The sequence below is a fragment of the Hemiscyllium ocellatum genome, chromosome 7, assembly GCF_020745735.1.
Source record: "Hemiscyllium ocellatum isolate sHemOce1 chromosome 7, sHemOce1.pat.X.cur, whole genome shotgun sequence".
NCBI lineage: Eukaryota > Metazoa > Chordata > Chondrichthyes > Orectolobiformes > Hemiscylliidae > Hemiscyllium > Hemiscyllium ocellatum.
Window position 1 is genome coordinate 138,277 of NC_083407.1, and position 26,886 is coordinate 165,162.

The 26,886-nt window shown below is 43.8% G+C and overlaps 1 protein-coding gene across 2 annotated transcripts in view; it reads left to right on the forward strand.

Annotated features, from left to right (window-relative positions):
• The window catches only part of xrcc5 (X-ray repair complementing defective repair in Chinese hamster cells 5), a 344,097-nt gene that overhangs the window by 77,698 nt on the left and 239,513 nt on the right, over positions 1–26,886 (forward strand). For both annotated transcript variants that reach the window (XM_060827769.1, XM_060827770.1), the window contains one exon: positions 9,749–9,797. In XM_060827769.1, the coding sequence (XP_060683752.1) occupies positions 9,749–9,797 (49 nt within the window). The remainder of the gene's footprint in view (positions 1–9,748; positions 9,798–26,886) is intronic.

Consider the following 26,886-nt stretch of genomic DNA (forward strand, 5'->3'; position numbering starts at 1 on the left):
AAGCGGGCATTGGATAAGCATTTGGAAGTTATTGGGCTAGTATAGGTTAGGTAGGATTCGGTCGGCGCAACATCGAGGGCCGAAGGGCCTGTACTGCGCTGTATCCTTCTATGTTCTAAAGAATTGGCTGGCCAACAGAAGACAGCGAGTGGTAATAGAAAGAAAATATTCTGCCTGGAAGTCATTGGTGAGTGGTGATCCACAGGGCTCTGCCCTTGGGCCTCTATTGTTTGTAATTTTTATTAATCACTTGGATGAGGGGATTGAAGGATGGGTCAGCAAGTTTGCAGACGACACAAAGGTTGGAGGTGTCGTTGACAGTATAGAGGGCCGTTGTAGGCTGCAGCAGGACATTGACAGGATGCAGAGATAGGCTGAGTGGTGGCAGATGAGGTTCAACCTGGATAAATGCGAGGTGATGCATTTTGGAAGGTAAAATTTGAAAGCTGGGTACAGGATTAAGGATAGGATTCTTGGCAGTGTGGAGGAACAGAGGGATCTTGGGGTGCAGGTACATAGATCCCTTAAAATGGCCACCCAAGTGGACAGGGTTGTTAAGAAAGCATATGGTGTTTTAGCTTTCATTAACAAGAGGATTGAGTTTAAGAGCCATGAGATCTTGTTGCAGCTCTATAAAACTTTGGTTAGACTGCACTTGGAATACTGCATCCAGTTCTGGTCGCCCTATTATAGGAAAGATGTGGATGCTTTGGAGAGGGTTCAGTGGAGGTTTACTAGGATGCTGCCTGGACTGGAGGGCTTATCTTATGAGGAGAGGTTGACTGAACTCAGACTTTTTTCATTGGAGAAAAGGAGGAGGAGAGGGGACCTAATTGAGGTATACAAGATAATGAGAGGCATAGATAGAGTTGATAGCCAGAGACTATTTCCCAGGGCAGAACTGGCTAACACGAGGGGTCATAGTATTAAGCTGGTTGGAGGAAAGTATAAAGGGGATGTCAGAGGTGGGTTCTTTACATAGAGAATTGTGAGAGCATGGAATGCGTTGCCAGCAGCAGTTGTGGAAGCAAGGTCATTTGGGTCATTTAAGAGACTGCTGGACATGCATATAGTCACGGAAATTTGAGAGTGCATACATGAGGATCAATGGTCGACACACAAAGTGGGCTGAAGGGCCTGTTCTGTGCTGTACTGTTCTATGTTCTATGCCTTTGTCAAGTTGCCTCTCACTCTTCTTTGCTCCACTGAGAAAAGCTCTAGTTCCCTCAACCTTTCTTCATAAGACATGTCCTCCAGTGCAGGCAGCATCCTAGTAAATCTCCTCAACACTGTCTTGAAAGCTTCCACATCCTTACTATAATGAGGCGACCAGACCTGAACACAATATTCCAAGTGTGGTCTAACCAGGGCTGTGCAGAGCTGTAGCATAACCTTGCAGCGCTTAAACTCAATCCTCCTGCTAACGAAAGCCAACACACCATACTTACTTACTAACTTGGTGGCAACCTTACTAACTTGGTGGCAACTTTGAGGGATCTATGGAAATGGATCCCTCTGTTCCTTGTCACTGCCAAGAATCCTGTCTTTAATGCTGTATTCTGCATGATGACGGGCTTATGCCCAAAACGTCGAATTTCCTGTTCCTTGGATGCTGCCTGACCTGCTGCGCTTTTCCAGCAACACATTTTCATCCCAAAGCTGATATATCCAAGGTTACTAAGGGAAGCGAGGAATGAGATTGCTGTATATGTGGCGATGATCTTTGCAAACTCAGTACGGGAGTATTACCAGATGATTGGAAGGAGGCGAATGTTGTTCCTCTATTCAAGAAAGGGAATAGGGAAATCCCTGGGAAATACAGACCAGTTCGTCTTACGTCTCTGGCAAGCAAGATACTGAAAAGTGTTTTAAGAGGATTTATGACTACAGGGGAACCTCGATTATCCGAATGAGATGGGCGGGCACTATTTCGTTCTGATAATCGATTATTTGGTTAATCAATTAAATGCCTTTCCTCTGGGGCTTGGAGTTTTTAAAGTCTGCTCCCCATTCAGGAGACTGCAGAAGCCACAGCGTGTGAGCCCCTGGCTAACCTTGCCCCCCTCCAACACCGCTCCCCACCCCCTATCCCCATCCAACACCACCCTCCACGACCCCTGCCTGCCCTCAGCCCTGCCCAACACTGCCCCCTGCCCGCTCCTGGCCAGCCCCACCCCCCTCCCGTGCCCAACCCCCGGCCAACACTGCCTCCCCCACCCAACCCCGTCCAACACCTACCCCCACCCCTGACACTCTTTACCCCCCACGCCCCCATCCCTGTCCAGCACTGCTCCACCCCCTCTCTGGGGCAGCCTGACTGGACTCCAACAATAATACTGCTGCTGCTGCCTTTGTGGAGTATATCTCCAAATAGCGTGCACGCACGGACACACACACAGCCACACACACAATTTCTTATTGCAACTTTTTGACAGGTTCCACCTCTGTACAGGACAATGTTGGTCAGATTATCTGGGGAAGCCGGGGGTGGCTTAGGGTACACCCCTCTATGGAACTCCAGGGAAAGTGTGGGGAGAGAGAGAGAGGGCGGGAGGTCAGTCATTTGGAGACAGTGCCTGTTTAATCAGTGTCAACAAAAGACCTGATCAGTGTTCGAAACACGTCTTTGATGTAATGTTTCTATTGGGATCTCAAGATCTCCTTCGGATAATCCGATTTTCAAATAATTGGTATTCAGATATCGAGGTTCCTCTGTTTTTGGGAAAAGATAGTTTGATTAAAGATAGTCATCATGGTTTTGTGAGGGGCAGGTCATGCTTCACAGGTCTTATTGAGTTCTTTGAGGATGTGACGAGAAAGTTGATGAAAGTCTAGCAGTGGATGTGCCGGATGTGGACTTGAGTAAGGCATTTAATAAGGTTCAGGGATCTGTTCTTGGGCCTCTATTCTTTGTAGTTTTTATAAATAACATGGATGAAGAAGTGGAAGGGAGGGTTAGTAAGTTTGCCGATGACATAAAGGTAGGTGGAGTTGTAGATAATGTCGAGGGTTGTTGCAGGCTACAATAGGGAATTGACAGGATGAAGAGCTGGGCGAAGAAATGGCAGATGGAGTTCAGCCTGGATGAAAGTAAAGTGATTCATTTTGGAAAGTAGAGTTTGAATGCTGAATACAGGGTTAGAGACAAGATTTTTGACAGTTTGGAGGAACAGCAGGATCTTGGAGTCCACGTACATAGATCCCTCAAAGTTGCCACCGAAATTGAGTTTGAGAGCCATGAGGTGATGCAGCACACTTGCAGAGCCCTGGTTAGACCACACTTGGAATATTGTGTCCAGTTGTGGTTGCCTCATTATAGGACGAGGGTGCAGAAGAGATTTACCAGGATGCTGCCTGGACTGGGTGGTGGTGGGTGGCTTGTCTTATGAAGACAGATTGAATGAGTGAGGGCTTTCCACACTGGAGAGAAGAAGAAAGAGAGGTAACTTGATGGAGGTGTACAAGGTAATGAGAGGCATAGATAGAGTAGATAGTCAGAGACCTTTGCCTAAGATAGAAATAGTCGTCATGAGGGCTCATAATTTTAGGATGATTGGAGGAAGGTACAGGGGAGATGTCAGAGATAGGTTCTTTATGCAGAGAATGGTGGGTGCGGGGAATGCACTGCCAGCAGTGATAGTAGAGTCAGAGACATTAGGGACATTTAAGCGACTGCTGGGCAGGCACATGATGGCAATAAATTGAGGGGTGTGTAGGTTAGGTTAATCTTTAAGATAAATGCTTGGCACAGCATCGTGGGCTGAAGGGCCTGTAATATGCTATACTGTTCTATATTCTAATATTAGGAAAGTTAAAGTCACTCATGACAATAATCCTGTTACTTCTGCGCTTTTCCAAAATCTGCCTCCCAATTTGCTCCTGTGTCTCTGTTGCTATTTGGGGGTCTGCAGAAAACTCCCAATCAAGTGACTGCTGTTTTCCTGTTTCTGACTTCTACCCATACCCACTCAGTAGACAAACTGTCCTCGATGATCTCCCTTTCTGCAGCTGTGATACTAGCCCTGATTAGCAATGCCACTCCCCCACCTCTTTACCTTCTTCCCATCCCATTCCTTTTGAAACATCTAAACTCTGTAACATTCAACAACTATTCCTGCCCCTGTAAAATCCAAGTCTACGTAACTGCGATAACATCGAAGCTCCAAGTACCGATCCGTGCTCTAAGTTCATCACCCTTATTCCTGATACTTCTTGTGTTAAAATAGACACACTTCAACCCATCACACTGACTGCAACTTTGCCCTATCAACTGTCTATCCTTCCTCACAGACTCTCTGCATGCTGTATCTGCCTACTCACCAGCTACGCCATTCTCTGATCTGTAGCTCCGTAGATCTCTGCCAAACTAGTTTAACTCCTCCTGAAGAGCTCGAGCAAACCTCCTGCCCAGGATATTGGTACCCCCTCCAGTTGAGGTGCAACTCATCCTCCTTGTACAGGTGTCATCTTCCCCAGAAGATATCCTAATGATCCACATATCTGAAGCTCTCCCTCCTATACCAGCTCTGCATGTTCAGCTGCACTCGCTTTCTGTTCCCAGCCTCACTAGCCCGTGGCACTGGTAGCAATACTGAGATTACTATCTGCTTGTCCTGCTTTTTAACTTCCAACTTAACTCTCCATATTCACTTTTCAGGTCCTCATCCCTTTTCCTAGCAATAATACCGATGTGTACCATGACTTCTGGCTGCTCCCTCTCCCCCTTAAGAATCCTGTAGACTTGATCTGAGACATCCCTGACCCTGGCACGCCGCCGCGCTTTTCCAGCAACACATTTTCAGCTCTGATCTCCAGCATCTGCAGTCCTCACTTTCTCCTGGCACCAGAGAGGTAACATACCACCTGGGAGTCTTGTTCGCAATCACAGAATTTCTTGTCTGTTCCTCTCACCTTGAATCTCCTATCACTATTGCTCTCCTATTCTCCCCCCTTCCCTTCTGAGCCAACAGAGCCAGACTCAGTGCCATAGGTCTGGCCACTGAAGTTTTCCTCTGGTAGGTCCACCCGCCATCAGTATTCAAAATGGTATACCTATTCTCAAGAGGAATGACCACTGGGGGTCCCTGCACTGTGTTCCTATTCCCTTTCCCTCTCCTGATGGTCACACAGATACCTTTATCCTGTGACTTGGGTGTGATGGCCTCCCTATAACTCCTCTCTGTCACCCCCTCAGCCTCCCAAACGAACCAAAGTTCATCCAGTTTCAGCTCCCTAACCTGGTCTGTGAGGAACTAGAGTTAGGTGCACTTCTTGCAGGCAAAGTCAGCAGGGACACTAATGGTGACCCTTACCTCCGACATGTTGCAAGAGGAACATGCAATTCCATTCCCTCTACTCTAAATTGCCAAGAGAGATTGAAGAAATTTTTAAAAAAGCCTTACCTTGTGAAACCTCCACACAGGGTCTTTATTTTCGTTAAAGGAGGTGGAGGGGTGGGAGACAGTATACATGTAGTGTCTTGGGTTCAGCCACTGCCTGAATATATGAGTTCACATACCCAGCAGTCCACATCCACTCTTATTAAGCCTTCGCTCTGTGTATTCACGAGATAAGTATTTAACAGGAAAATTTACTTGCCCGACAGCCTACTGGTCCATGCTCTCGCCACTCCCACTGATACAGTGGAGGTTCTCTATTCTTATCCTAGAACTTTAATTATTTATTATCTATATTATTGACTTGGAGGAGGTGTCAGACTAAAGAAATCCAGAGTTGCTGATGATACAAAAAGAGGACATGTTGAGATGAGGACACAAGGAATTCCTAAGGGGATATAGATGGGTGAGTGAATGGGCAAAGTCGTGACAGCTGGAACTTAAAATGGGAAAGTGGGTGGCCATGCACATTGGTAATAAAGATTTAAAGGTAGACTGTTACCTAAATGGATAGAGTCAGCAAGTAATTAAGAAAAAACTTTGGCCTTTATTGCTAAGGAATTGGAGTTTAAAAATAGGGAATTCTTGTTAAAACTGTAGAGCATGTATATGAGGCCACACCTGGAGTACTGTGTACAATTTTGGTCCCTCTTTTTAATAAAGGATGTACTTGCATTATAGGCAGTTAAAACAGATTCATTAGCCTGATTCCTGGGTGAAGGGATTGATGGTTCAAGAGCAACTGTTTTTATCAATTAGAGTATGGAAGGATAAGGGGTGACCTTATTGAAACATACAAGGTTCCAAGAGGTTTGACAGGGTACGCATTGAGATGTTTCCACAAGTGAAGGAAATTTTGTAGAGCTTTGCAGAAATTCATCAAGGCATCTTAGATAGCACTTTCCAACCTGGAAGGAAAGAGTAGTAGATAAATCTGAATGCCTTCACCTGCAAGTTCCTTTCATGCCACGCACCATCCTGATTTGGAAATATATTGCTGTTCTTTCAGTCCCACTGGGTCAATATCCTGGAACTTCCTCCCTTATGGCATTGTGGGTCTACCTACATGAAATGGACTACAGCAGTTCAAGAAGGAAGCTCATGACCACCACCTCAACAGAAACTAAAGATGGACAATAAATGCTGATCCAGTCAGCAACCATGAATGAATTTAAAAAAAGCAATAGGGACAGAATAAGGAAACACTCACTTGAAACATGAATGAAAGGGTATTTCTACTGCCAGGTAGTAATGAATGGCTCAGAGGTAATAGATTTTTGAAATATGGAAGATGGTGTTATAATGAGCAAGTACAAAAGAGGAGTTTGAGACTTTGGGTCGATCAACCATGGTCTTGCTAAATGATACTTCAGTTTTGGGGTTTCAAAAGCCTAATGCTCTTATTTCTTATGTTTTTTATGTTTCAAACCTGTACTTCTACTATTTGGAAGAACAAGGGCAACAGTTGCATGAAAGCATCACCTCCTTCAAGTTCTCTGTGAAACCATACACCACCCTGACATGGAACTACGTTGTTGTTCACAGGGTCACAATCCAGGAACCTCCTTCCACCATCACTATATGTGTTCCTTAGTCCAATTGGATTGCAGCAGATCAAAAAGGTTGTTCCCCACTACTTTCCTTTGGCAGTTAGAGTTGGGAATAATTGCTGGCCCAGCCAACAACACCCATGTTTGTGATTTAAAATAATGAAGAGATATCAGCCATTCTCTGTTTCTTGGAAGCATTGTTTTGTTAGAGTAAATGTGCCTTTCTGAAAAAAAATCAAATAAAGCTTATTAGTTAACTATTATTCATCACTAATTTATACATTCCACATGCCAATCAATTATCACTGTCCTCATATAGTGAAAGTGATGTTTTCCTCTTACTTAGGTATTTCTTGAGTTGTCCTGATGAGTGCAGGACAAATAAATCCAACTAAATCTGTCTTTTTCCAGCATTACCCAAGTTGTGTATTACCAAACGCCACTTTTCAAAAAAGTGATTGGACAAAAGATGGGGAATTGTAGACCGAATTGTAGATTTTTTCTGTAGCTGGGAAAATGCTTGAATCTGTAATCAAGGAAAAAATAGTAAGACATCTAGATAGAAAATATTTCATTGGGCAGATGCAGCAAGGGTTTGAGAAAGGCAGGTCATGTTTAACTAATTTCATGGAATTCTATGAAGACATTACAAGCGCGGTGGACAACGGGGACACAGTAGATGTGTATCTGGGTTTCCAAAAGGCATTCAACATGGTTCCACACAAAAGGCTGCTGCAGAAGATAAAGATTCATGCCGTTATGGGCAATGTATTAGCATGGATAATGGATTAGTTAACTAACAGGAAGCAGAGTGGGGATAAATGAGTGCTTTTCTGGTTGGCAATCAGTAACTAGTGGTGTGCCTTAGGGATTAATGTTGGGACCACTATTGTAAACAATTTACATCGATGATTTGGAGTTGGGGACCATGTGTAATGTGTCAAGGTTTGCACATGACACTAAGATGAGTGGTTGAGCAAGAGTGCAGAGGACTCTGAAAGTTTTACAGAGGGATATAGATAGTTTAAGTGAGTGGGCAAAAGTCTGGGGCAGATGGAGTACAATGTTATTAATGTGAAGTCATCCTTTTTAGTAGGAATAACGGTAAAACGGACTATTATCTGAATGGTAAAAAAGGTTGCAGCATGCTGCTGTGCAGAGGGACTTGGGTGAACTTCTGCATGAATCACAGAAGGTTGGTTTGCAGATGCAACAGGTAATTAAGAAGACAAATGAAATTGTTGGAGGGATTGAGTTTACAAGCAGGGAGGTTATGTTGCAGCTGCATAGGGTGTCAGTGAGGCCACATCTGGAGTAGTGTGTGTGGTTTTGGTCTCTTTACTTGAGAAAGGCTGTACTGGCAGTGAAGGGAATGCAGATGAGACGCATGAGGTTGTTTCCAGAGTTGAGGGGGTTGGCTTATGAGGAGAGACTAAGTAGACTAGAATTATATTCTTTGGAATTTAGAAGAATGAGGGAGGATCTCTTTAAAAAAAATGTATAAATTATGAAGAGAACAGATAACAAAGAAGCAGGGAAGTTGTTTCCACTGGTGGGTGAAACTAGAACAAGAGGGCATAACCTCAAAATTAAGGGGAGCAGATTTAGGACTGAATTGAGGAAGAATTTCTTCACCCAAAGAGTTGTGAATCTGTGTAGTTCCCTGCATAGTGAAGTTGTTAAGGCTTCCTCATAGAATATTTTCAAACCTAAGATAGATAATTTTTTTTAACGGCAAAGTAATTAAGTGTTATGGTGAGAAGCTGGGTAAGTGGATCTGAGGCCACAAAATGATCAGCTATGATCTTATTGAGTGGCAGAGAAGCTTGAAGGGCCAGATGGGCCTAATCCTGCTCCTGATTCTTATTTTAGATTAGATTACTTACAGTGTGGAAACAGGCCCTTTGGCCCAACAAGTCCACACTGACCCGATGAAGCGCCACCCACCCGTACCCCTACATTTACCCCTTACCTAACACTATGGGCAATTTAGCATGGCCAATTCACCTGACCCACACATCTTTGGACTGTGGGAGGAAACCGGAGCACCCGGAGGAAACCCACGCAGACACGGGGGGAACGTGCAAACTCCACACAGTCAGTCAGTTATGTTCAGACAACTAACAGTGTATATATAATTCTGAAGTTTCGTTCAATTTTAATGTGGTTTCATCTTTTTTGCCTGAGTTAGGATTTTATATAACCCCTTATAATATCTGTTTTGCTCAGAGCAGAGAACAGATTCTGAGGTGGAGTGACATTGTCTAGTCCTTATATCTGGCAGTTCTACTTGAGAGAGAGCAACAAATAAAGTCCCATCTATCTGAAGTACAGGAACTGCCTCTCAATGAGTGTATATTTGGTCTGCCTCTGAAGACAAAAACAAATTGGAGACTGTGTTTTACTAATGTACAGCTATTAACAAATAGAAATGAAATGCTGGAAATATTCATTTTTTTAGCAGTCAGCTTTGGAGAGGCAGATCAAGTATAATGTGTGAACAGTGTGTTGAATTGTCTTGTTAATTTCCAGCGTCTTTTTTTTGTCACCTTCAGCTCCATTCAGCTGCAGAGAGATAATAGAAGAAATCTTATTGTTTGCTTGAAATGGATACAAGTGTGAAAGCCACTTCAGAACTCTCAGGGTGTATTTGATAGTGAAATGACCTTTAATCTCTCTGAGTTTATTATTGTTGGGTCTGAATAATTTGACATTGCTATGTCATAAAATTTGTTCAGTAATTGTAAGCATTTGAATTAACTTACATCAAAAGTAAATGTTTGAACCTTGACTGCTCCTAAGTTCTGGATGCCCTGATTGTCTGCATGGACTTGCTTCAAAAACAAACCATGTAAGTATCAGCATGTTAATTCATATGCTAAGTTTTGGGAATTTTTGGTAAGACACCTGGGAATACTATAAAAATATTTGGTCAGAATTAGCTGAGAATAGTTTCTGACCTAAATTTGTTCTATTGCAAAGACCAATTTCCACCTGCAGCATCTAAGATTAGATTCCCTACAGTATGGAAACAGGCCCTTCGGCCCAACAAGTCCATACCGACATTCCAAAGAGTAACCCACCCAAACCCATTCCCTCATTGTTGTGGTTCTGCTCGCCGAGCTGGAAGTTTTTGCTGCAAACGTTTCGTTCCCTGGCTAGGGAACATCATCAGTGCTGTTGGAGCCTCGTGTGAATCAGATTTTAAACCCATTCCCTCATATTTACTTCTGACTACTGCATCTAACACTATGCACAATTTAGCAATAGACAATAGGTGCAGGAGTAGGCCATTCTGCCCTTTGAGCTGCACCACCATTCAATATGATCATGGCTGATCATCCTTAATAAGTATCCTTTTTCTGCCTTATCTCCATAACCCTTGATTCTACTATCCTTGAGACTTTATCCAACTCTTTCTTAAATGAATCCAGAGACTGGGCCTCTGGGGCAGAGCATTTCACACAGCCACCACTCTCTGGGTGAAGAAATTTCTCCTCATCTCTGTACTAAATGGTCTACTCCGTATTTTTAAGCTGTGTCCTCTGGTTCGGCACTCACCCAACAGTGGAAACATGTTTCCTGCCTCCAGAGTGTCCAATCCTTTAATAATCTTATATGTTTCAATCAGATCCCCTCTCAGTCTTCTAAACTAAAGGGTATACAAGCCCAGTTGCTCCAGTCTTTCAGCGTAAGGTAGTCCCACCCGTTCCAGGAATTGACCTCGTGAACCTACGCTGCACTCCCTCAACAGCCAGAATGTCTTTCCTCAAATTTGGAGACCAGAATTGCACACAGTACTCCAGGTGTGGTCTCACCAGGGCCCTGTACAGCTGCAGAAGAACCTCTTCACTTCTATACCTAATCCCTCTTGTTCTGAAGGCCAGCATGCAATTAGCCTTCTTCATTACCTGCTGTACCTGCATGCTTACGTTCATTGGTGCACAAGAACACCCAGATCTCTTTGTACTGCCCCTTTACCTAAATTGACTCCATTTAGGTAGTAACCTACCTTCCTGTTCTTGCCACCAAAGTGGATAACCGTAAATTTATCCACATTAAACTGTATCTGCCATGCATCTGACCACTCACCTAACCTGTCCAGGTCACTCTGTAATCTCCTAACATCCTCCTCACATTTCACCCTGCCACCCAGCTTTGTATCATCAGCAAATCTGCTAATGTTATTACTAATATCATCTTCCATAACATTAATATATATTGTAAAAAGCTGCGGTCCCAGCACTGATCCTTGCGGTACCCCACTGGTCACTGCCTGCCATTCTGAAATGGAACCGTTTATCACTACTTTGTTTCCTGTCAGCCAACCAACTTTCAATCCAAGTTAGTACTTTGCCCCCAATACATGCGCCCTAATTTTGCTCACTAACCTCCTATGTGGGACTTTATCAAAAGCTTTCTGAAAGTCCAAATACACTACATCTACTGGATCTCCCTCGTCCATCTTCAGAGTTACATCCTCAAAAAATTCAAGAAGATTAGTCAAGCATGATTTCCCCTTCATAAATCCATGCTGACTCTGACCTATCCCGTTACTACTATCCAGATGTGTCGTAATTTCATCCTTTATAATTGACTCCAGCATCTTTCCCACTGAGGTCAGACTAACTGGTCTATAATTTCCTGATTTCTCCCTCCCACCTTTCTTAAAAAGTGGTACAACATTAGCCACCCTCCAATCCTCAGGTACTGATTCTAAATCTATCGAACTCTGGAAAATAATCACCAACGCATCCACGATTTCTCGAGCCACCTCCTTCAGTACCCTGGGATGTAGACCATCAGGCCCCTGGGACTTATCAACCTTCAGACCTAACAGTCTGTCCAACACTAATTCCTGGCAAATATAAATTCCCTTAAATGCAGGTCCTTCAGCCACTGTTGCCTCAGGGAGTTGGCTTGTTTCTTTTGCAGTGAACACAGATCTGAAGTAACAATTTAATTCTTCTGCCACTTCTTTGTTCCCTGTAATATATTCCCCTGTTTCTGTCTTCAAGGGACCAATTTTAACCATTTTTTTGCCTTTCACATACCTAAAAAAGCTTTTACTATCCTCCTTTATATTTTTGGCCAGTTTACCTTCGTACCTCATTTTTTTCTCTGTGTATTTCCTTCTTCGTAATCCTCTGTTGTTCTTTATTAGCTTCCCAGTCCTCCATTTTCCTACTTATCTTTGCTATGTTATACTTTCTCTCTTTTAACTTTATATTTTTCTTAACTTGCCTTGTCAGCCACGGCCACCCATGCCTCCTCATGGGATATATCTTCCTTTTTGGAATGAACTGATCCTGCGTCTTCTGCATTATACAGAGAAATATCTGCCATTGTTCCTCCACTGTCATCCCTGCTAAGGTATTGCACCATTGAACTTTGGTCTGCTCCTCCCTCATAACTCCATAGTTCCCTTTATTTAACAGAAATATTGTCACTTCCAATTGTACCCTCTCCCTCTCAAATTGCAGATTAAAGCTTATTGTATTATGGTCACTACTTCCCAATGGCTCCTTCACTTCGAGGTCTCTGACCAATTCTGGTTCGTTGCACAATACCAGATCCAGAATTGCCTTCTCCCTGGTTGGCTCCTGCCCCAGCTGTTCTAAGAATCCATATCGGAGGCACTCCATAAAGTCTCTTTCTTGAGGTCCAATACCATTCTGATTCTCCCATTCAACCTGTATGTTGAAATCCCCCATTAATAACTGTGGTAACATCTTCACGACAGACCAATTTCAGCTCCTGATTCAACATCCAGACTACTGTTTGGGGGCCTGTAGATAACTCCCAAGAGGGTCTTTTTACCCTTAGGATTTCTCAGCTCTATCCACACTGACTCTACATCCCCTGATTCTAGGTCCCCCTACGCAAGGGACTGAATATCCTCCCTTACCAACATGGCCACCCCACCCCCTCTGCCCGTTAGTCTGTCCTTACGATAGCACGTGTAGCCTTGAATATTCATTTCCCAGGCCCTGTCCACTTGAAGCCACGTCTCAGTTATCCCCACACTATCGTATCTGCCAATTTCCAAAAGAGCCTCAAGCTCATCCATCTTATTTCTAATGCTTCGTGCATTCATGTATAGTATTTTTAATTTGTTACTGCCCTCACCCTTCCCATCAACTCCTATTTCAGTCAACCTTACAGCATGAGTTTTCTGCCTCATTGATACAATTGTCTTTCTTGACTTCACTTGTTCTAACTTTCCCTTCAATTTCCTTTTTAAACATCCAGTTTGTTTCCCCCCTCCCCCGACTTAGGGTGGAAGAGAGTATAATCAGGGTGGGAGAGGTCTTTGATTATGTTGGCTGCTTTCCCAGGGCAGTGGGAAACGTAGATGACGTCAATGGATGGAAGGCTGGTTTTCGTGATGGACTGGCTGTATTCACAATATCATGTAATTTCTAGCTGTGTTGCAGTAGCAAACCTGCCTGCCAGAATGCTGGTCCCTAACCAATTAAGGTGCAAACCGTTTCTCTTATATAATTTATGTTTACCACAAAACATACCCCAATGATCCAAGAATTTAAATCCTTGCTTCCTGCACCAGTTCCCCAGCCACACGTTCAAGTCCATTATCTCCCTTTTTCTGGCCTCACCAGCCCGAGGAACTGGAAGCAAACCGGAGATAACCACCTGGACGTCCTGCTTTTCAGACTTCTTCCTAGTTCTCCGAAGTCCCGCTGTAGTATGTTCCTCCTCTTCTTCCCGACATCATTTGTGCCGACATGTACCACCACCTCTGGCTCTTCACCTTTGTCCTTGAGGATGTCCTGCACTATGTCTGGCACCAGGAAGGCAACACACCATCCTTAAGTCCCGTCTGCTGCCACAAAATCCCTGGTCAGTTCCTCTCACTACGGAGTCCCCTATTACCACGGCTCTGTGCGATGTCCGACTCTTCCGCTCTGCCTCCACACCAACTTTTGATTGACAGACCTGGCCGCCTCGCGGACTGGCAGTGTTATCTGTCTCTACTGTTTCCAAAAGATTCAACTTGTTCCTGACAGGTACTTCCCCTGGGGTCTCTTGCACCTGTCTCCTCTCTGCCTTCCTCATCGTCTGCTCTCTTCTGCTCTCTTTTGGTATGGTCGGTGTAATAACCTCGCTGAAGGTCGTGTGCAGAAAGCTCTTGTTCTCTCGGATGAGCCTATGGTCCTCGAGTTCTTTCATCAGTGCTGCAATATGCTCTGTCAGTAGCTGAACGTGCACACACTTTCCACACATGTACGAGCCAGACACACCAGAGTCGTTGACCTCCCACATCAAGCACATAGCACACTGAACCAGCTTGGCAGTCACGTCTTCACCCTCTTCAACTGTGGCGTAATCACTTCACTCAACCTCCTTGTCAAAGACTCCTGAGCTAAAGCCTCACTCTTCAATCCACAGGAACTTCCTTGGGCCCTTTTTCTGGGGCAAGTCTGTGGACTTTTAATGTAGGTTAGAGGAGGAGGGTGGGAGGGAGGCACTACCTTTTAGGACCTGGGGTCTAGAACACACCCACTCAACTAACAATCACTCACCTTCCCGACTGGCTTTGCGCTTCGACTTTACTTCCGCCCAGCTCCCGCTGCTCTCTGCTGCGAAAGGAAACAGTGGCCAATCCACCTAACCTGCGCATCTGTGGATGAGGAAATCCTTGCAGACACGGGAAAAATGTGTAAACTCCACACAGACGGTTGCCCGAGGCGAGAATCGAACCAGGGTTCCTGGCACTGTGAGGCAGCAGTGCTGACCACTGAGCCACCGTTCCGCCCATTTTTTAAAAATATCAAAAGTAAATTCCTGATATGTTTGAACCTTGACTGCCCCTAAGTTCTGGGTGCTCTGATTGTCTGCCCACATCTGTCACTGAAGCCTTCATTCATGTCTTTGTTGACTCTCGACTTGATTATTTGCATTCTTTTCTGTCTGGACTCTCATGTTATATCCTTGATTTGATTTGTTATTGTCATATGTACTGAGATGAAGTGAAAAGTATTATTTTTCGTCCTAACTAGACAGATTATATCTTACTCAAATCCATCAGGGTAAGAGAACCGAATGCAAAATATAGTGTTACAGCTACAGCGAAGCTGCAGAGAAAGATCATCTCTAATAAATGCGACATCAGTTCACAGGTCTGATAACAGCGGGGAAGAAACTGTTCTAGAATCTGTTGGTATATGTTTTCAAACTTGTATATTTTCTGCCCAACCTAAGTGGGTGGAAGAGAGTATAGTCAGGGTGGGAGAGGTCTTTGATTATGTTGGCTGCTTTCCCAGGGCAGTGGGAAACGTAGATGACGTCAATGGATGGAAGGCTGGTTTTCGTGATGGACTGGGCTGTATTCACAATATCATGTAATTTCTTGCGGTCTTAGGCAGAGCAATTGCCATACCAAGCTGTGCTGCATTGGTATTGTAAGTATACTGAACAGAAGTAAAATAATGGCAGCAGAAGAAAAGAGACATAACTAACATCTTGTTATAATGTCTTGTTATTCTTGTGTTGTTAAAGACTGTGGACTGAAATGAGAGAGAGCTGTTTTTAAAACTGGTGTTTGAAAGGCTGACCTGAAACCCATGGCAGGCATTGTAAACAATTGTTTGAACAAACAGTGATTGAAATTCAGATTGCAGATTATCTCAAGCTGAGGTGTGTGCTGATGTTCTTGTAAACATAGGAGCAGGAGGTGGTCATTCGGCCCTGCCAGTCTCATCTGCCATTCATCACGATCATGGCTGATCATCCAACTCAAAGGCATAATCCTGCTTTATCCCCTTAACCTTGGATCCCATTCACCCCAAGTGCTACATCTAGCCACCTCTTGAATACATTCAGTGTTTTGGTATCAATGGCTCAGTGGTTAGCACTGCTGCCTCACAGCACCAGGGTCCCAGGTTCAATTCCAGCCTCGGGCGACTATCTCTGTGGAGTTTGCACATTCTCCCCGTGTCTGCGTGGGTTTCCTCCGGGTGCTCCAGTTTCTTCCCACAGTCCAAAGATGTGCAGGTCAAGTGAATTGGCCATGCTAAATTGCCCATAGTGTTAGGTGCATTAATCAGAGGGAAATGAGTCTGGGTGGGTTACTCTCTGGAGGGTCGGTGTGGACTGGTTGGGCCGAAGGGTCTGTTTCGCACTGTAGGGAATCTTAAAAAAAAACTACTCCCTGTGGTAATGAATTCCACAGACTCACCACTCTTTGGGTGAAGAAGGATCTGGACCAGATTGGCCAATGGGCTGAGAAGTGGCAGATGGAGTTTATTTCATATAAATGCGAGGTGCTGCATTTTGGGAAAGCACATCTTAGCAGGACTTATACACTTAATGGTAAGGTCCTAGGGAATGTTGCTGAACAAAGAGACCTTGGAGTGCAGGTTCATAGCTCCTTGAAAGTGGAGTTGCAGGTAGATTGGATAGTGAAGAAGGCGTTTGGTATGCTTTCCTTTATTGGTCAGAGTATTGAGTACAGGTGTTGGGAGGTCATGTTGCGGCTGTACAGGGCATTGGTTAGGCCACTGTTGGAATATTGCATGCAGTTCTGGTCTCCTTCCAATTGGAAAGATGTTGTGAAACTTGAAAGGGTTCAGAAAAGATTTACAAGGATGTTGCCAGGGTTGGAGGATCTGAGCTACAGGCAGAAGCTGAACAGGCTGGGGCTGTTTTCCCTGGAGTGTCGGAGGCTGAGGAGTGACCTTTTTTGAGGTTTACAAAATTATGAGGGGCATGGATAGGGTAAATAGACAAAGTCTTTTCCCTGGGGTCGGGGAGTCCAGAACTAGAGGGCATAGGTTTAAGGTGAGAGGGGAAAGATATAAAAGAGACCTTAGGAGCAACTTTTTCACGCAGAGGGTGGTATGTGTATGGAATGAGCTGCCAGAGGATGTGGTGGAGGCTGGTACAATTGCAACATTTAAGAGGCATTTGGATGGGTATATGAATAGGAAGGGTTTGGAGGGATATGGGCCGGGTGCTGGCAGGTGGGACTAGATTGGATTGGAATATCTGGTCAGCATGGACAGGTTGGACCGAAGGGTCTTTTTCCATGCTGTACATCTCTATGACTCTGTGACTAAATGTCTCCTCATCCCCATTCTAAATGGGTCTACGCCGAATCCTCAGACAGTGACCCCTAGTTCACACACACCCACCATTGGGAACATCCTCCCAGCATCTATCCTGTCTAGTCCTGTTAGAATTTTATAAGTCTCGATAAGATTTCCTCCCTCATTTATCTGAACTAGTGCGAAAACAATCCTAACCAAGTCAATCTCCCCTCATATGTTAGTCGTGCCATTCCCGGAATCAGGCTGGGAAACCTTCACTGCACTCCCTCGAGAGCAAGAGCACCCTTCCTCAGAAAAGGAGACCAAAACTGTGCACATTATTCGAGATGTGGACTAATAAATTAAACTGCATTTATTTCAATGCAAGGGGCCTAAAAGGGAAGGCAGATGAACTCAGGGCATGGTTAGGAACATGGGACTGGGATATCATAACATTTACAGAAACATGGCTCAGGAATGCGCTGGACTGGCAGCTTCATGTTCCAGGATACAAATGCTACAGGAACGATAGAAAGGGAAGCAAGAGAGATGGGGGGGCGGGGGTGGCATTTTTGATAAGGGATAGCATTACAGCTGTGCTGAGGGAGGATATTCCTGGAGATACATCCAGGGAAGTTATTTGGGTGGAACTGAGAAATAAGAAAGGGATGATCACCTTATTTGGATTGTATTAAAGACCCCCTAATAGTCAGAGAGAAATTGAGAAACAAACTTGTAAGGAGATCTCAGCTATCTGTAAGAATAATAGGGTGGTTATGGTAGGGGATTTTAACTTTCCAAACAAAGACTGGGACTGCCATAGTGTTAAAAGTTTAGATGGAGAGGAATTTTTTAAGTGCATACAAGACAATTGTCTGATTCAGTATGTGGATGTACCTACTAGAGAAGGTGCAAAACTTGACCTACTCTGAGGAAATAATGAGGTGCCAGTGGAGGTGCACATGGGGCCAGCCACCATAATTCTATTAGTTTTAAAATATTGATGGAAAAGGATAGACCAGATCTAAAAGTTGAAGTTCTAAATTGGAGAAAGGCCAATTTTGACGGTATTAGGCAAGAACTTCCGAAAGCTGATGGGAGGTAGATTTTCGCAGATAAAGGGATGGCTGGAAAATGGGAAGCCTTCAGAAATGAGATAAGGAGAATCCAGAAAAAGTATATTCCTGTCAGAGTGAAAGGGAAGGCTGGTAGGTGTAGGGAATGCTGGATGACTAAAGAAATTGAGGGTTTGGTTAAGAAAAAGAAGGAAGCATTTGTGAGGTATAGACAGGATAGATCGAGTGAATCCTTAGAAGAGTATAAAGGAAGGAGGAGTATACTTAAGAGGGAAATCAGGAGGGCAAAAAGGGGAAATGAGATAGCTTTGTCAAATAGTATTAAGGAGAATCCAAAGGACTTTTACAAATATATTAAGGACAAAAGGGTAACTAGGGAGAGAATAGGGCCCCTCAAAGATCAGCAAGGCGGCCTTTGTGTGGAGTCGCAGAAAATGGGGGAGATACTAAATGAGTATTTTGCATCAGTATTTACTGTGGAAAAGGATATGGAAGGTATAGAATGTAGGGAAATAGATGGTGACACTTTGCAAAATGTCCATATAACAGAGGTGGAGGTGGATGTCTTGAAAGGGTAAAGGTGGATAAATTCCCAGGACCTGATCAGATGTACCCGAGAACTCTGTGGGAAGCTAGAGAAGTGATGCTGGGCCTCTTGCTGAGATATTTGTATCATTGATAGTCACAGGTGAGGTCCAGGAAGACTGGAGGTTGGCAAACATGGCGATAAGGACAAGCCAGGGAACTATAGACTGGTGAGCCTGACCTCGATGGTGGGCAAGTTGTTGGAGGGAATTCTGAGGGACAGGATTTACATGTATTTGGAAAGGCAAGGACTGCTTAGGGATAGTCAACAAGGCTGTGTGCATGGGAAATCATGTCTCACAAACTTGATTGAGCTTTTTGAAAAAGTAACAAAGAGGATTGATGAGGGCAGAGCAGTAGATGTGATCTATGTGGATTTCAGTAAGGCGTTTGACAAGGTTCCCCTTGGGAGACTGATTAGCAAGGTTAGATCTCACGGAATACAGGGAGAACTAGCCATTTGGATACAGAACTGGCTCAAAGATAGAAGACAGAGGGTGGTGGTAAAGGGTTGTTTTTCAGACTGGAGGCCTGTGACCAGTGGAGTGCCACAAGGATTGGTGCTGGATTCTTTACTTTTTGTCATTTACATAAATGATTTGGATGCGAGCATAAGAGGTATAGTTAGCAAGTTTGCAGACGACACCAAAATTGGAGGCGTAGTGGACAGCGAAGAGGGTTACCTCAGATTACAGTGGGATCTTGACCAGATGGGCCAGTGGGCAGCGAAGTGGCAGATAGAGTTCAATTCAGATAAATGTGAGGTGCTGCATCTTAGCAGGACTTATGCATTTAATGTTAAGGTCCGAGGAAGTGTTGCTGAACAAAGAGACCTTGGAGTGCAGGTTCATAGCTCCTTGAAAGTGGAGTTGCAGGTAGATTGGATAGTGAAGAAGGCTTTTGGTATGCTTTCCTTTATCAGTCAGAATATTGAGGACAGGTGTTGGGAGGTCATGTTGCGACTGTACAGGACATTGGTTAGGCCACTGTTGGAATATTGCGTGCAATTCTGGTCTCCTTCCAATTGGAAAGATGTTGTGAAACTTGAAAGGATTCAGAAAAGATTTTCAAGGATGTTGTGAGGGTTAGAGGATTTGAACTATAGGGAGAGGCTGAACAGGCTGGGGCTGTTTTCCCAGGAGTGTCGGAGGCTGAGCAGTGACCTTTTTGAGATTTACAAAATTATGAGGGGCATGGATAGGGTAAATGTGCAAAGTCTTTTCCGTGGGATCAGGGACTCCAGAACTAGAGGGCGTAGGTTTAGGGTGAGAGGGGAAAGATATAAAAGAGACCTCAGGGGCAACCTTTTCACGTAGAGTGTGGTTCGTGTCTTGTATGAGCTGCCAGAGGAAGTGGTGGAGGCTGGTACAATTGCAACATTTAAGAGGCATTTGGATGGGTATATGAATAGGAAAGGTTTGGAGGGATATGGGCTGGGTGCTGGCAGGTGGAACGAGATTGGGTTGGATATCTGGTTGGCATGGACGGGTTGGACCGAAGGGTCTGTTTCCATGCTGTACATCTCTATGACTCTATGACTGTATGACTCTGGCAATGAAGGCCAACATACCATTTGCCTTCTTTAATTCCTGCTACACCAGCATGCTTACCTTCAGTGACTGGTGTGCAAGGACACCCAGGTCTTACTGCACACTCCCCTCTCCCAATTTACAATCATTCAGGTAGTAATCTTCTGTCTTGTTTTTGCTTCCAAAGTGAATAACCTCACATTTATCCAAATTATATTGCACCTGCCATTGATTTTCCCACTCACCCAGCCTGTCCAGATCATGCTGAAGGATCTGTGCATCTTGTCATAGTTCACCCTCCCACCCAACTTGGTATCATCTGCAAACTTTGAGATTTTGCATTTTGTCCCCTTGTCCAAATCATTAATATATATTGTGAATAGCTGGGGTCCCACTACTGATCCCTATGGCATCCCATGAGTTACTGCCTGCCAATTTAGATGATAAGAAATAGGAGTGGAAGTAAGGTAATTTGGCCCATTCAATCATGTCTGATGGGCATTGCAATGCCACTGACCTGTACTCTTCCCGTATCCCTTAATTCCTTGCAAGATTAAGAATTTATCAATCTCTGCACTGAAGACATTTAATGTCTCGGCCTCCACTGTGTTCTGTGGCAATGAATTCCACAGACCCACCACTCTCTGGCTGGAGAAATGTTTCCTCATTTCTGTTCTAAATTGACCCGCTCTAATTCTAAGGCTGTGCTCACAAGTCCTCAGCCATTCATTGTATGTTAGACCTATCATTCCAGGGATCACACTCCAGTGCCAGTATGTCCTTCCTGAGGTGTGGAGCCCGGAACTAGACACAGTATTCTAAATGGTGCCTAACAGAGCTTTATAAAATCTCTGAAGCACATTGCTGATTTTATATCTCAACCCTCTTGAAATAGAAAATTAACTGGAGTGATTGGAACCAGGGTCAGACATGATAATCTACATCTCTGAAAGCTGCATGTACCTACCCCTGAAATCTGCTAGGTATTGTACCAGAGTCTATAGACTAATAATGTATCCATTATTTCTAGAGCCACTTCCTTAAGTACACTGTGATGTAGATTATCATGCCTGAACTGAGACCATAAGACATAGGAGTGGAAGTAAGGCCATTCGGCCCATCGAGTCCACTCCGCCATTCAATCATGGCTGATGGGCATTTCAACTCCCCTTACCAGTGTTCTCCCCGTAGCCCTTAATTCCTCGAGACAACAAGAATCTATCAATCTCTGCCTTGAAGACATTTAGCGTCCCGGCCTCCACTGCACTCCTTGGCAATGAATTCCACAGGCCCACCACCCTCTGGCTGAAGAAATGTCTCTGCATTTCTGTTCTGAATTGACCCCCTCTAAATCTAAGGCTGTGTCCACGGGTCCTAGTCTCCTCGCCTAACGGAAACAATTTCCTAGCGTCCACCCTTTCCAAGCCATGTATTGTACGTCTCTATTAAGTCTCCCCTTAATCTTCTAAACTCCAATGAATACAATCCCAGGATCCTCAGCCGTTCCTCATATGTTAGACCTGCCATTCCAGGGATCATCCGTGTGAATCTCCGCTGGACACGTACCAGTTCCAGTATGTCCTTCCTGAGGTGTGGGGACCAAAACTGGACACAGTACTCTAAATGGGGCCTAACCAGAGCTTTATAAAGTCTCAGTAGCACATCTCTGCTTTTATATTCCAACCCTCTTGAGATAAGAGACAACATTGCATTCGCTTTCTTAATCACGGACTCAACCTGCATGTTTACCTTTAGAGAATCCTCGACTAGCACTCCCAGATCCCTTTGTACTTTGGCTTTACTAATTTTCTCACCATTTAGAAAGTAGTCTGTGCTTTTATTCTTTTTGCCAAAGTGCAAGACCTCGCACTTGCTCACGTTAAATTCCATCAGCCATTTCCTGGACCACTCTCCCAAACTGTCTAGATCAAACTTGGTTCCAGTCACTCCAGTTCATTTTTGTTTTTAAGTTATAAACTTGATGTCTAAGATCTCTTATTTGTAAGGTCTGACTGGGAGCAATTCTGGGGATAATTGAATGTTTTAATGGTGTTGCAAACCCAGTGATAGTAAGGCTGAGTTTGTTTTGGCTTGCTATCCCTGTATAACAAGACTAACTGAATCACTTGGAAATGCCTTTGATTTATTAAATCAGAAAGTCTTGGCGAATACCAATTGTTGCAGAAAAATGTTTTCTTTCTTCAGTTTGTAAACTTAGTTTTAGACTTCAAAAACAGGCAACTTCTGATCTGCACACTTCTTTCCCTCTCTCACACTTTGTATCTCTTTTACCTGACTGCAGCTTCAAACTGCTCAGCCAGCCCAGAAGTAACCACATGATTGTTACCAAACAAAAGGTATCTGTCACTGACAACTGCTACTAGTCTACAAACTTTATAAACAAATGCAGACATTTCTGGAGAAACTCAGCAGGTCTGACAACATCTGTGGAAAGAAAGAAGAGTTCATGCTCAAGTCCAGTGACCCTTCTTAGAACTGAGGAATCACCAATTAATGTCTTGTTACCTACTACTGACACTAAGAGCTTCTATAGGTACGTGAAGAGAAAGAAGTTGGTAAAGACAAATGTCGGTCCTCTGCAGACAGAAATGTGGGAATGTATAATAGGGGACAAAGAAATGGCTGAGCAACTAAATACAGAAGAACCTTGATTATCCAAAGGACACAGGCAGGGAGTATTATGTTCGGTTAATCAAATGTCAGATAATATAGTTAGCCAAGCATCGGGACCTTGCGATCTTGTTCTGATAATCTGTAATTCGGTTAATCGAATGGCGGATAATTGAGGTTCCTCTGTACATACTATGATTCTGTCGTCACAAAAGAGGACACAAATCAGATATCAGAAATGTTGGAGAATGCAAGATTTCGTCAAAGGGAAAAACTGAGAGAGATCAATATTAGTAGAGAAGTGGTGCTTGGAAAATTGATGGAATTGAAGGTGGATAAATCCCCAGGCCTGATAATCTATATCACAGAGTACTGGATACTGGAATCGATACATTGGTGAGGTAGAGCAAAAACAGGGAATTATAGACGATTAAGTCTAACATTGGTAGTGGGGAAAATTCTGAAATCCGTTGTCACGGATTTAATAGAGGAGCATTTAGAAAGCAGTAGCAAGATCAGACAGTGTCAGCATGGATTTATGAAGGGGAAATCATGTTTGACAAATCTGTTGGAATTCTGTGAAGATGTAACCAGCAGAGTTGTGTCACAAAGCTAGTCCCTTTTTTTCTAAAAGCTGTTCCTTGGCTCAAGGAGACTCTGTCTTTGATTTTTTTTCACACGGACAATAAACCGAGTCGGGCTGCGATCAGTCTGGTTTGGTACATAGATGAAAAGGATTTTGAGAGGCCTTTTCTTTATATATAAACAGATAAGACCTCAAGCCAAAGTGGTTATGTTTTAGAAGTGACCTGTATGATGAAAGGGTAGTGGACAGCTCTCTAGCTGAGCAGTTTTAGTTCAGTCTTGAAAGTTCAATAGGAAGCTGTGTGGAAACTCACTCTCTCTTTTTTCTGCCCTTCAACTTCGCCCTGTAAGCATGTGTTCATTTATGCTAGTTTTCAAAGGGTGTTCGTTTATTGGGACTGTTGTATATATTCAGAACAACATAATTAAGTCTAATTGGATAGGTTGAGTGCTATAGGGTTTCTTTTATTCTGTTCTTTGTGTTTCATTGTGTAATTTTGTGAATACGTTTTGTCTTTTAAAATCTCGTAGTCAACCTAGCTAACTTAATCTGGGTAGTTTTTATTGTACGCTTACCGAAATAAATTGCAAAGTTATGGCCTGAGCTGCCTGCTTAAGAATGTTTTGAGTGGCCTGGCTTAGTCCATAACAGTTGACAAGAGGGAGCCAGTCGATTTGGTATATTTGGACTTGCAATTAACTCTCAACCTTGATTGGGATTGTTAACTAGGTCAATCAGGTAGCCCTGGCTGACAGATATAAGCAGGAGATTCAGAAGGTCTCTTCAATCTAGGGACTGATTTTGAGCTGGTAGACATGTGACATTGTAGTAGATGAAAAGCAATCAATAATCCTTCTGACTGCTTGTGGACATGCAGCATCTTCAGTAATTAGGAGCTTAATTTTCCCTGAGGCACCAGATACTATCATCTTTCAAGAGTTGATGGATTTAGTTAAGGAATGTTACGATACCAAGCCTTCTCTAATTCTAAGATACTATCGGTTTTATTCAGCTGTTCCAGAACTGGGGAATCCATACCAGGAATTTTGATGAGGCTAAGATGACAGGCAGGGAATGTGATTTAGGGATAACCCTAAATGAGATGTTGAAAGGCTGTGTTTGGAATGTGATATTAATGATATAATCATGCAAAAGGCCCTACTAGCTAAGTCTAACAGGACTGCAAACAGGAGCTACAAGTGGCTTTGTCATTAGAAGATATAGTAAGTGGAGCATGGGAGCTACCACTGATTGTCGTGAGAGGTTTGGGTTCAAGCCTACTGTGGTGGAGTTGGTTGAGAGTGATTCACCTTTATTGGCTGAACAGTTTTCGGTGAGAAAATGGTTGCCTGAGTGAATTCCTAATTAAAAACCCAGAAGTTTTTCAGATTGGACTACGGACTATCAAAGGGGCTAAGACACTTTGCATATTGACCCGCAAGCAGATCTGTGATTTTGCAAGGCCCACCCAGTGCTATTTTAGTTATGGGCAAAAGAATCAACATATAAGATTATTAAAGGATTGGACACTCTGGAGGCAGGAAACATGTTTCCGCTGATGGGTGAGTGCCAAACCAGAGGACACATGAGGGGTAGACCATTTAGTACAGAGATGAGCAGAAATTTCTTCACCCAGAGAGTGGTGGCTGTGTGGAATGCTCTGCCCCAGAGGGCAGTGGAGACCCAGTCTCTGGATTCATTTACGAAAGAATTAGATAGAGCTCTCAAGGGTAATGGAGATAAGGCAGGAACAGGATACTGATTAAAGATGATCAGCCATGATCATATTGAATGATGGTGCAGGCTCGAAGGGCAGAATGGCCTACTCCGGCACCTATTGTCTATTGTGTAGACTGCATTCAGTTGATTCTTTTGACCAATCTGAAGACCTAGGGCTTCAGCATTGGCTTTCCAGTGGCACAGCAGAGAGGAATGTCCAATACTGTATGCTTCCTGGACTTTGGCTGATGCTAAGCACAAATAGAGAAGGAAGTTTTGGGCAGTCGTCTTTGGTATGAGAAAGTTCCACTAATACTTTAACAGATCTAAATTTGTAATAAATAAAAATTATGGCCACAAATCCTTATTAGGGCTACTTAAAGAAGATAGGCCATGCCGCCCATAAGTCGAATTCAGCTGTGGATACAAAATGATCCTATCATGGCAAACTAAAACAACCAGTGATAATGGGGAACACAGAAGGACCATCGCAACCAGGATTAAAACATTTCTGGATCCGTCGAGACCAGATCACTGTAGAAGTTGGCATTTTATTATTGGGAGGAAGAGTGATTGTCCAGAGTCACGGAAACCATGAGATACTGATTGAACTCTACCAGGGCCATCTAGGAGTTTCCAAAATTAAGATGTTATATCAGGTAGCCAGGATTGAATACAGATATAGCTGCGTTGGTGGGGCAGTACCCAGAGTGCCAACAAGGACAGAAATTACCACCAGCCGCTCCCCACATTTGTGGGAATGCCAGGTAAACCCTGGACATGGTCCTATACAAAAGAACTATACTGGTCCTTTCGTGGGCTGCATGTTCCTAGTTATTGTGGAAGCCCATTCAAAGTGGTTGGATGTGCATACAGTTCATTTGGCAAGCTCAAGGAATACAGTTGAAAAGCTGCGAGCATCTTTTGCGATACCCGGATTCTCAGAAGTATAGGTCACAGACAGTGGGATGTCATTCACCGGCAGGGAATTTGAGTATTTCCTAAAGTTGAATGGCATTCAACATGTTTGGAAGCTCCATGCCACCCATTGTCCAATGATTTGGAAAGAGCAGTCCAAATGTTGAAATCAGGCTTGTAGAAACAGTGTACATCATCAGTTGATACTAAACTGTTCCGGTTCTTGTTCGATTATTGGACTACCCGTCAGGGATAGGTCCAGCTGAGTTGCTGATGGGGAGAAGATTCCACATCTGATATTCTCAGACCTGGAGAGAAGGGTGAAACAGCATCAGCAACACCAATGTCAGCCACATGCCTCTTCTGAGCAATAGAAGCAGTTTACTTCAGGGGACAAAGTTTGGTGCTGAGACAAGTAAATAGCCAAGCATGGGTACAGGGTGAGGTCGACACGAGCTCAGGTCCCGTGACATACAAAGTTCGAGAAGATGAGGTGGTCTTGAACAAACATGGATCACCTGAAAGCTGCTATCATGCAAACAGGGCAGGAGCAAAACATACGTGGCACCTCAGAACAGCCAGAAAGGTTGTCAGAAACTGTGGGTTCTGTCCTTCTGTTTAGCATCAAGGAAACCTTAGAGTCGTGATGGATGCAACCCTGAAAGCACTAGCATCAGATGAAGAGGAGGAAACAGTCCTGTAATGTTAACTTTTAACTTTATTTCTTTGCTCTTACCATAAGTAGAAAATCAATGAAAGTGCTTTACTTTAAACTTTGTTTCTCTGTATTATGACTTGTAGCTAGGTTTTGGACCTAGGTGCCTTCATATCTAACATGCACCATGTG